The sequence below is a fragment of the Carassius auratus genome, chromosome 29 (genome assembly GCF_003368295.1).
Source record: "Carassius auratus strain Wakin chromosome 29, ASM336829v1, whole genome shotgun sequence".
NCBI lineage: Eukaryota > Metazoa > Chordata > Actinopteri > Cypriniformes > Cyprinidae > Carassius > Carassius auratus.
Window position 1 is genome coordinate 18889323 of NC_039271.1, and position 12171 is coordinate 18901493.

Sequence of the window (12171 nt, forward strand, 5' to 3'; positions counted from 1 at the left end):
AATTGTGGTTTCCAACAATAGCGTTAAAGCTATGAAGTTGTTAGGTTGTTCCAGATGATTGCTTCCAATCATGTAAGAAAAGTAAAAGCAATAGCTCAGCTCTTCATTCACATTAGTGGCACTTGTCAGTTTTTCGCACGGTCCTGAACAGATGTGTGTGTGTGTGTGTGTGTATGTGTGTGTGTGTATACATTTACATTTATTCATGTTTTGTTTATTACAATATTTATATATTTATATTTATTGTAATTTATTTCTCACACATCTTCTTTTAAACATCATTTAAGTTAACATTTATTATTTTATTATTTAATATTTATTTTATTTGTGATGTTTACAAAATATTATTTATTATAAAGTTCATTATTTTATACATCAAAAAAATAATTTGCAAAAAAAAAAAACATTGCAATACAAGCTGGAAAATTTTACTTGCTGGAAGCAAGACCGACATAAATTCATCAACACTTTTTTTGGTGAGAATTATGACATGCATGCAAAATATTGTAGTTTTCAGCATTTTCTTACTGATAATTCCAAACTAGCTTTCTTACGGTTCAGAAACATATATACAGTAGCCAGTTTGATCATTTTACCATAACTAGATTAAACAATTGAAATAATAAATTTAGCCAGTATTAGTGCTTATTTGTGTAACTAAAACAATATCACAATATAAAAACAGTGTTAAAGCTATTTAGTCCTGTTATGAAAAGTTTTGGTATTTGTGCCTTTGTGTTGATCATGCTGGAGGAAAAAAAAAAAGTATGCTTCAATTGTTGCTGATTGTTTTCTTCAAGTAAAATTTTATTGAAATATTCTCTTAACACTTCTAATTCTTTCTCCACTCACAGGCAGTGTACAATCTGGCCAATGTTGCATGCAAGTGTCACGGTGTCTCCGGTTCGTGCAGTCTGAAAACTTGTTGGCTCCAGCTGGCTGACTTCCGTCGAGTGGGAGAGTTCCTGAAAGAGAAATATGACAGTGCCGCTGCCATGCGCATCAGCCGACGAGGCAAACTGGACCTGGTCAACAACCGATTTAACCCCCCGACGAATGAGGACCTGGTGTACATTGACCCCAGCCCAGACTACTGCCTGCGTAACGAGACCACCGGCTCTCTGGGCACCCAGGGCCGCCTGTGCAACAAGACCTCAGAGGGCATGGACGGTTGCGAGCTCATGTGCTGCGGTCGCGGTTACGACCAGTTCAAGACCTACAAACACGAGCGCTGCCACTGCAAGTTTCACTGGTGCTGCTACGTCAAGTGCAAGCGCTGCACGTCGCTCGTAGACCAGTTTGTGTGCAAGTAGCAGCCTAGGGACGGGACAGACGCCCTGGAGAGGCACTGAGCAATTAGCGGGAGAAGAACGGGACCCTTAACAGACCCAGAGGGGGAACTTAGAGATAATTAAATGTAAAATGATTTATTAAATAGCAAGAAATTAAAGTATATAAATAATTGTACGTGTGCCATTGATAGTAATTTAATGACTTTTCCTGACTCAAGAATAAAAAGTTGGACGTCATTGATGAAAAGGAGGCACCGGTGATGTTTTCTGGCTCAAGCTGTTGTTCTCTTGATTTTTGAATTCAGAGCAGCACAAACTCTTTGCTTGTTCTAAAAAGAAGAGCCTACAGACTCTTTAGAGACTCGAAAAAAGGGAGAGAGGCAGAAAGAGTACAGACAACAACGGCTCATCGCCCATTGTCTTTTCCAGACCTTCGGTCCACCGCTGATTGACCTCCAAAAACACACTCCACCTTGCCAATATCAGAGCTCTTAAGAACCTTGAGTCAGAGAATTGTGGAATTATCGGACATTGTGTTCCATGATGATATGACAAGAACAGAATACTGCCTGTTACCCGTCACACAAACATCTCTGCTAAGAGATGTTTGAAAGATGAAACCATAAATGAGTAGGAATGTTTTTACCTGAATTGGAGCAACACACACACCTTTTATCCCTTGTTATTCTACCAAAATCATTTGATTAGTATCTTTCATTTAGGCTTTCAAAAATCTGTTATGAACCTTTGATGCATTTCAGAGGCTTCTATAGCCTACATCATATCTTGAAATAACATCTAATCTAGAACAGAGAATATTGTGTTGGTTCTGTCAATGTCTTTGTCATTGTTGGTTGAAACGGTTCAAAGCCTCCTGGAATAAATGTGTGTCTGGTGAATGAAAATAGGTTGAAAAAAAATCAAGGCTACATAAGGACTGCAAAAACTATTATTGTAACCAAATACTAGTGGTTCAGATTATATTTTATTAATTCCTTCTCATTTTATACATCATATGTATTGTTCTGATTACTATTTTTTGATAAAGATGCTTTTAACTGGGAATTGATATGCTAACAGAGAAGATATTACTGGCCACTGGATGGAACGGGCGATCATAGCCACAGAACAAGAACAAGACAAAAATATATTTTGTTAATTCCTGAGTGTTTTAGAGGAAAACTACACTTGTAAATAACAGTCAGTCAGTCATGTATGCCATTAACACTTACAATCTCTTTGACCTGTCACTCCACTGTTTGTTTGCTGCCCTGTGCTTGTTGTGTGTATTCCCCCTCATTCAAACCAGTAATATAAAAAATATAAATAGTGACTATTATTACCTTTTCTGCTGCTTTACTTCTATTTAACCTTCTGTGTTTGTTCTGTTTGCTTTGTGGAATGATTTAGAAACATTTATGACCAGGGTTATAGATATGTACTTATATCTAGAAGTCATTAAAATGCTGCTCATTTGATCTGTTCTACTGATACAGTCAAACATTTTTGGTATCAAACATTATCTATGTGTTATAGATGAAATATAATGTAACCTTTATGCAACACTCACACTTGATGTTTTTCATACAGGTAGTGACCACCTGATCAGTTCGAGTAGTGCTGTATTAAATTTTTTTGACAGTAATGAAAATGAGGCTGTTAGGGTTAACGGATTAAACTGCCGTTTAACAGCATACTGATTCAGTATTCAGCTGATGAAACATCTGTTTTAAATGTTGTAAAAATGATGTGATCTAGGACCTTTATACAGTGTGTGCCTTTGTAAAGACTCCGAGTCTATCCATCACAGCTTTGTATTTAATATGCATGGTCTATGTTGCTCAACTTGTGTTTTTTGGAGAGAAGTCGCAGGGTGGGGTTGGCACTTGCTTTTCTAACCAAACAAAAACATCTCAATTCAGATTCTGGTTCCTTGGTTCACACCCTCCTTTTCACTGGTCCGCACTAGTTTCACTGCTGCCAATTGTCGCATTATTAGCAAATCAGCTTTTGTTATGCAATTAGTAGACACTGGCACAAACTATACTGTGTGGACCGCATGAAGGTTGGGAGAGTTTCCAGTGACTCTGGCTCAATACCAGGGACAAAAAGTATTGACGGGTGCAGATCTTTATGCATGCCCTCTAACATCTGTTTTGCAATTAGGTGAGGCCGTTTTGTTTTTGGATGGTTATCAGCATCATTTAATGTTGTGGCAGAACATCGAGGCTTATGTTCCACTTATCTGGTTTCCCATTGGGTTTTAATGGTCAAGTGATAAACAATGACCTGAGCTGGTTTAGACAAGAAATTCTCCAGAAAGCGCACATAGGCCAAAACACAACAGGAAACGTAAACACATACAGCCAGAGACCTCTATCGAAACAAGTGCTTACTTTTTGCATTTTTCCTGCTTCGTTTTACTGAATAAATATAAATTGTATAATCTTGAATGTGGTGTAACCTACACAATCACCTTTATACAGACTTAAGTCTTGCATAGTGATAATGGTCAAAGCCTATGTATAATTTCTCTGTAAAGATCATAGTACATTTTCTCTATAACCTGTCATTGATTACATCATTTGTAAATCAAGAAGGCTATTTTCCAACATTGCACAACCAAAGCTGTTAGCAATCATATCATATTTGAATAACTGATAGGGAGGGATGTCTCCGCATATACCGCATATATATTGTGATGCAAATATTTGAATCTGTGTAATAGATTGCACAAAATCATAGACTTCAATTCATCACAGGCCCATGACAGCATGGTTGATATCATTATAGACTTGGGGGGACTCCGTGTCTACCTCACTAATCACTATAGCAGTCGATCAGCAAGCATGGCAGCATCAGCCGTTCTGAGTAATGTTTTCTACTTAATGAACATAAGTTATTAAAATAGTTAATGTTTAAACACGAAATAACATTTTATATATAAATATACTGTCCCTGTGAACAAAAAAGAAACAAAAACAAAAAAACATGAAAGAATACGTAAATCACACAAACAAATGTCCCCAGCGGACTACAAATCCCGTCAAATACGTTAGCCTGAAACTCGATCACGTGACCTATCAGCGCATTCTAATTGGCTACTGTGTCCTCACGCGAGGGGCGTCACACTGACTCTCAACGACATCCAGAAAATCCAGCCAGGTCGAGCCAGTCTTCAGTCCTCCGGATCCGCAGCGGCTGTCTGACGAAACATTACTCTTGAAGGACAACCGCTTGCTGCTTACGCAAACAGGTGAGAAAAAAACCAAACTCCCATGTAGTCGTGAGAGTATATTTTAGAATGCTTCTGACTGTATTTCTGCTCTAATAAAGTTGTTTGTATCAGTATTGCTAGCTGACTGACGTTAGCCCTCGTTGCTACGCGGCATGAAAGGGTCCATCTGTTGTTTTCCAGATTTTTCTTGACGGGAATTTGACTTTACACGGTTTAACAGATCGGTATATAATCATAGAAGCGTCTAAAAGCTTCTTAGACTGTGACGAACCTGAAGAAAGAGTAGTACGTGGTCTAAACCGTCGGTATTAGTCACTTTCAGACTTGTTTGTGTCGGTCTCTGTGTGGTGACTGTGCCACTGATGGGGCTTTTGTTTAGAGTTTTCATCCTCCTGTCGTGTATTTCCCAAGTTTTTATGCTAGTAAAGAGTTCTGGCCAAGTTTCACGTTGTTACTAGAGAGATGACAATAGATAGTTGTGTTTTTGTTTGGGTTGTAAACAAAACGGCTTCAATTTAAAGGAACAGCTCACACAAATGAAACATTCTGTCATTATTTACTCACCTACATGTAGTTGCAAACCTGTATGAGTTTCTGTCTTCCCTTAAAAACAAAAAATAGATTTTAGGCAGGATGTTAACTTTAGTCACCATTCACTTTTGGGTCATGTTTTTCCAACACGAAGAAAGTTAATGGTGACTGATGCTGTCATCATGCCTAATATCTCCGTTTTTGTTTTAAGGAAGACAGAAAGTCATACAAGTTTGGAGCCACGTGAGGGTGAGTAAACGATGATGGAATTGTAATTTTTGGATGAGCAAACCTTTTAAATAAAAGGACTGAACTGGGAGAGAGCAAACGATGATGGACATTAGTGTTTAGTATAGTAAAAATACCAAGCATTCCAGTTTAAGTCTATGTTAAGCAAGTGTGAAAGTGGTTGACAGCTTGCTGTTGATCTTATTGACTTGTCATCAACACAGGCATTTCTGACCTAGTTTTCGCTTGCCTCCCATGAGTACACAAGTTTCTTCAAATATTGTACATTGAGGATGAATTCCCCAGTCCACTTCATTATTTCAGATCCACTTTAGTGTCATATTACATTGGTTGCTAAAAACAGACGTTAATCAGATTGGCCAAGATATATATTTTATGAACTCGACCTATTATTTATTCATCCATTCATTTTAATAGATTTTTATTATTACATTTTTGTTTATAGATAAATACTTTACAACACAACAATGTTATTCACAGGCAAAGTGACTTGTTTTGTTTGTGTAGCTACTCAACTTTTTAAATAACAGCACACTGTTTTTTTTTTTGTTTTTTTTTTTTTTAAGAGATACAGCAATTAGTTTACAATTACAATACAAAAATCTGATTAAAGACTGCCTTGTCCACAAAACATCTTTCTGAAAAAAAAAAATTCTTAAAACATGTTTTTATTGTTGTAATTAAGTTAACCAAGATATCGGTGCATATATCTGCCTTGCTCTGAATATGCCTACCAGATCAAATTCCTTGTATTTGCAAACATACGTGGCAATAAATATCTTTCAGCTTCTGACTTGGTTGTTTTTGTGTCAAAAAGCATAAATAATTTTTGCATATATATATTATTTGATGCTCAAACATAAAAAAAAGCATTGGTCATAAAAACAAACAAACAATATGTTGATCACTACTGTTGCAACTAGCAGACAGCATGTTATTTTTAATACCATCTCCTTAACCCCCGGTGTTTTTTGTAGTAAGACAAAGGCCTGTGTGCCGCACTTTGGATATATATTCCACCAGGACAACTAGTCATCTTGAAATAAATTGGTTATCATGGGTTAGAAGTCTTTCCCCAAGCCAGATGTACTTCCAAATAACTGGCAGCTCCTCTCTCATACATGGGGTGAATGCTAAATATAACAGTGTAGTTGATCTCTACTACTACAAAGTGCATTAGCTTTTTATTTGATTGTTGGTGAAGGGCCTCTAAACAGTGTCTCATTGGCTATAAATAGATCCTGTGCTTGTCAGAGCTGCCTGCCATCAGGTAAGTGTTTTAGACCAAACATTTGACTTTTCAAATTGACTTTTTTCCTTTCTGTGTGTCAGGCAAGTGAAAGGCACTCTTTACAGTCCTCTCCATGGCAATCGGTTCATATCACATGCATGCACTTGACTTCGTATTAAATGTTGACTGAAAAAGAGGTAGTGTTCACTGGAGATCAGCAAGTTTCAGTTGCTGATGTTTCGAAACCAAATTAAGTAGCAGCCATCTAGACAGATGTTTCACATTGGCACATTTTAAATGTTTGTACAAATATAAATAGAACAATCACAGACAGTGTTACAATATAGAGATTGACCAATACAAATGTCTAATAACTGACCATAAAAAAAAAGATTACTCCTTTTTCTCACTAATAATAATCATGATATAAACTTTTTTTATTGTTGTTATTATTATGCCATTCTCAAAAAAGTTGTAAGTAGTTTTTTTGTAGATTAATGCAAATACATACATTAAGGTAATTTGCTTGTGAAAACAGTTGTTTAATGGTGATACTGCATGATGTTCAGGGCTCCAGACTAGGGCTGCACGTTCTCAAGTTTTTCATTAACCGTTAACCGAGGCCCTTAGCGGTTAATACTCGGTTAACCATAGTGTGCCATAGTAACCATAACCATAGTAATTTCCGGACATTGGCCGAAAAAAAAAAAGGAATGTCCGACAAAATTTAATCTCTCCGGTCAAATTGTCCTATTAAAACTGCCTAATAATGCCGCCCATTAACACAATCTGAATTTGAGAATAAGCCTAAAATGTATAAGGCAAAAGGTAACAAGCAGACTCCGCGGCCGCCTCGCTAAGGCTATGACTATGACTGTTTGACACGTACAATATTTGAAAATCGATAATTATTTATTTATTTATTTAAATTACATTTATATCTGAATTTATGTCAACCTATAGACTTTCAAATATCAAAATGTCATGAATTAATATGTATTTTTGTACAAAATGACATATAAACATATTTTCCTATTATGCTTTGCCTGGAAACGCTTCCAACAAGGCGTCGGTTCTATTTCTAGCATGCACGCGTCGAGCCGCGCCTGAGCCGCGCGTCTCACGCAGGCAGTCGGCAAGCTCTAACCCGTTAACATGGGAACCGAATTAAAAACAGACACGCCACGCAGCTGAGATGCTTTCGCCACGCATCCAGTGTGTCCTGACCGGCCTAATGATGCCCGGGTGTTGGCTGTTGAGATTACAACAACGAGGTTGTACTTGAAGTATATCTAAGCACTGTATTGCAATACTTGCATTTTGCCCCGTCACTCGTATTAGCCCGCTTCATATTAGAAAAATGACTTCTTCTTGTGGACATTACAAATGTCTGGGAGCGCTCTGGCGGTGGTGCAAAAATGTATTACAACTAAATTCAATGCACGCCATTGACGTCACTTAACCGAGCAAAATGTTTCACTCGGTTACACAATTTTTAACGGTTAATCGGTTAACCGGTTAACCATGGACACCCCTACTCCAGACTAACATTTGAGAGCTATGGCACCAGTGCCACTTAAGCCCCTTTCACACTGCGATTCCGGCAAATACACGGGTAAAGTGTTCAGGCAATTGTTCCCGGGTCGCTAGATTTTGCACTTTCACACTGCCAGTGATTACCGTAACAGTGATTGCTTTCACGTACAACCTGTAAAGGTCCCGTAATAACACATGACATCAGGGCGTGACGTGTAATGTTTAAGACGAAAACGTTACCGCCACGTTATACTTTCACTGAAGCAAGCAAGCGATCTTGGCGTCAGTGCGGAAAGTGAGGAACTAACTGATCTCTGCTTCATTACAGTTTGCACATTTTTTTAGTCGCGAATGTTGATCTTTCTTCAAAACAGCCGGTAAAAGAATTGCGTGATAACGTGTCATCACTACGACACGGCTTTAGATCTGGCTTTTGTTCACACAGACCTCATCCTGGGATTAAACCCGGCAATGTTACTAGGTCCCCGACCTGGTTTCAATGCTGGAATCAATCCCGGGACGTGTTTGCTTTCACACAGAAGGTGACCCGGCAATGTTCCTGCAATTTGCCGGGTCCGACGTGCAGTGTGAAAGGGGCTTCAGTTTTACAGATGGTGGCGCCAGGAGCAGATTTGGTAGTGCAGGGGGTGGTGTGTGGGGGTATTCAAAATAAAGATAATTTAATCATAAAATTCCTACGTGCTTTAATACGTGCAGTTACTAATAATATTTAATGTTCATTTCTTGTTTATTGTTTAAACTGATGCATGCAAAATTTACTTTTATTAACAACAGTGCTTAAATGAAACAAAATCAACTTTGGCTCCCCGGTAAAGATGAGCTTGGACAAGTTGGTTTGCATCGCGCTCCAAGCTGATAAACGGCCCTGCTACTCAGCTGAAACACAGCACAGTTTAGTTTCACTTTCATTTTGTTTGCCATTAGATGTTTCTTAGATGCAACAGAAATGGCAGAGCTTATGAGTTGGAAGATGCAGTGGTCACGCCAGTGTGACTGCTCACAAAAAAATTGTTGCACCGACAGAAAAAATTGTCTCAAAATGCAACCCATTGGTCGCAGTCTGGAGCCCTAGTGTTTGTTTTTAAAGAGCAGTTTAATGCTAGACACGATATTAAAGAACCAATAACCTATTAAGAGGAAAGTGTTAATGTTAGTCAAACCAATCAGCGGTCCATCTCTATTATAGTGTCAGCAGTAGTTGTGGGCCTCTGCAGTGTGGAAAGGCATCTTATCAGAGAGGTTGATTGTGTGCCATTGATTGACAAAGCAATCTTTTCTGACATCTTTTAAATGTCAAGGGAGCCACTCAATTTCTGAAAATCTTCATTGATTTTGTTTGGCTTGTGGTAGGTGTGAGAACATAAAGTGTTTAAATCCAAACTAATGCGCTGTGTTGCACATCAGCATGTCATTCCTCACTTCCCATAATCTGAACAAGGTGGGATGACGTTGTCAAGACGACCGTCTCCACTGTGGCTCATCCTGTTTGTGTAGATAATGTACTGGAAAGCTGCTCAGCAATCCATGTCACTTTGCGCCAGTCTATTCATTCTGACACCAGCAGTTTCTTTAGTCCACTATGGTGAGTTGGAGGTTTAGGCAGAGCCCTTAGTTTGACCTTGGTCACATTGGTTTGCTCATGAGCTGGACCTGTGTCAAAGCAAACAAAGCATTAGACAATCTGGTATGTCCGTGGCAAATTGTGAGGTGTGAAGGACAGGTAAACCCTATTTATGTATCATGACTTGTAGTTATTATCATTCAGTGTCAGAAAGTGATGCACCAAAAATGGTTGGCTTATTTATTTTTTAATCTAGATTAGCAGTTGGCTTTTCCTCTTTGAGTCTCTCACTAAGGGGCTCTTCCTCTCTGACTGAAGTTCAGTGCTTCGCTGGTGGACAGTCCTGGTCTCATGACCGACAGACAGCACACAAAGGCAGCTCTAACTCCTTTCCTCACTCTCTTATCCAGTCGCATGACCACATACTCAATGACGCAACTGCTCCAGCAACTGCTTTTGTTTGTCTTTCTTCATTCCCTCACTTGTTTTGTTTCAAACATTTTTTCTTGAGTCAGTAATCCTCAGGAAAATCAGATGTTGTAGCTGTGTATTTGTGTCTCGTAGGGACATGTCAGTTAGCACCAGTGATGTCTACTCTTTGAATATTTTTTTTTCTTGTCTCAAGCAGTAGGATTATTTCATTTATTCACTATACTATTTATTATTAATGTCTCATTTCAGTGGCTCTAGTTTTGTATTTATTGCAGTTTATATGAAAAGGTTCATGTAGTGTGGTACAGTCTACTACAGAAATGAATAATCAAATGTAATATAAAACATAGCTCGCTGTCACTTTAAGAGCCGTACGGATCCAAATTACTGTTACATGCTTATGTTCATTTATTATGTTTATTTATTATGTTCATTTATTACGTGACTGACAAAGGTATCATGAATGATCACCAAGCGCAGCTTTTTGAAAATGTTTGCATGTATTAGACCATTTAGGCGTGCACCTTGAGCTAAAAGATGACTTTACATGTCTGTGTTCTGTTCAGTCTCTGAGCGCATATCTCTTCCGGAGGAGCAGCGCAAGTTCTCTTTCACGCTTTTATAATCATGAATAAATATACTTTGATAAATCAAGTACGTCTCATTTTGTAAATGTCACGTTTCATGATTTTACTGATTTGCATGAGAAATTAGGCTTTTTTTGGAGGAACGGAAGCGCAGTGCTGCAAAAGGGCATGGAATGGGGCGCAATAATCGGTTTCCTTTTTTCTTTTTTTAATAGAAAACTTTTTTTTGAATAATTGCACAGCTCTAATCCGGGGTCAAGCAGGCTTTGTTTCATGGACAGGGAGATTGTGACACAACTTAATATTCTAGTCTTTCTTGCTCTGATTTCTATTCCTCTTTTTGCATCTTGCTGTTGGTCTCATGAAATGCTTTCTTCACATTTCTAGAGAGTTTTACAGCAGTCAGAGAGTGTGGACCGATGCCTTTTTAGGTTCTGGAGAAGGTACACTAGATATAAGTGATGGTATGGAGTTGTAGAAAGAGAGAGATGTAGTTTAAAGTAAGGTGTCACGGTTTAGCGATGTTCTCTCCGGTGCTATTTGACCATTGTTGTAATGCTAGAGGACAGTGTGAAGACTGCGGTCCTCTGAGAATGGAACTGGTCTTTGCAGATATGGAATCGCTGACACATTTTTGAGCTGTGACCAGTTTTGAGCTGAAAACACAGAAAAGTCAGCTGATGGTTAGTCAGCTGTTTGAGTGGCAAAAGAAAATCAATTTCAAATGTCATTTCATCCCAAACACTGTACCCTGTACTCCCTGGTAAGCACTTTTGCTGACTCGTGTCTTAATTGATTTCTTTCACAGTATTGTTTCTGCAGAAAGAGTCTAAGCTACACAAGGGTAATGGACCACCTGCTTCTTTGGAAGTGTATTTTGCCCCTGAATAGATTATCCCTGATATCTGTATAAGTGTGTTTAAACTTTGTTCCCAGGAATACTGCTAAGCACTGTGTTAACTTTGTTCACACTGCACAAAATTTCAATCCACTTTATATAACTGATCTTCCCGCAATACAATTTCTCAAGTGTTCAAATCAGATCTGTTTGTTCAGACTGTGTAATCAGTATCCACTGAATTTATCTGTCGATATCAATATTGCATATACTGTGTCTGCATTGCGTATATCATGCATCAGAAAACGAATATATATAACAATATAAGCAGCAAATATTTCGTCAGATTTTTAATAAGCATTTTTTAAGCTGTTGGAAACCATGTGGATTAAATCCTGTGGTTTTCTGCCAAAATTAAAGCTGTTTAAAATGACCAAAAGCAAACAAAAAAATTTTAGTACTAGTTTTAAATAATTTAATTAAAAAAATGTGCATATGTATTTATTATTGCCTTCCTGAATGCTTATTTAAATTTTAAACTTGTATTTAATATTGTTATAATAATAATAATAATAATAATAATAATAATAATTATTATTATTATTATTATTATTATTGGTCAAATTGTGAAGCCCTACAAACAAGCACAGCAAAA

At 37.8% G+C, this 12171-nt stretch overlaps 2 protein-coding genes across 5 annotated transcripts in view; both read left to right on the forward strand.

Moving 5' to 3' along the window:
- Window positions 1-2631, forward strand: part of LOC113048276 (protein Wnt-5b-like) — a 71717-nt gene extending 69086 nt beyond the window's left edge. For both annotated transcript variants that reach the window (XM_026209992.1, XM_026209991.1), the window contains one exon: window positions 855-2631. In XM_026209992.1, the coding sequence (XP_026065777.1) occupies window positions 855-1313 (459 nt within the window). In that variant the 3' untranslated portion in view covers window positions 1314-2631. The remainder of the gene's footprint in view (window positions 1-854) is intronic.
- Window positions 2632-4405: 1774 nt separating this feature from the next.
- Window positions 4406-12171, forward strand: part of LOC113048279 (adiponectin receptor protein 2-like) — a 38268-nt gene continuing 30502 nt past the window's right edge. Inside the window, exons 1-2 of one of the 3 annotated variants that reach the window (XM_026209996.1) lie at window positions 4441-4548; window positions 5273-5310. The gene's annotated coding sequence lies outside the window, so the exon portion shown is untranslated. Of the gene's footprint in view, window positions 4549-5272; window positions 5311-12171 lie in introns of all 3 variants that reach the window. The other 2 variants (XM_026209998.1, XM_026209997.1) reach the window with 2 other exon arrangements.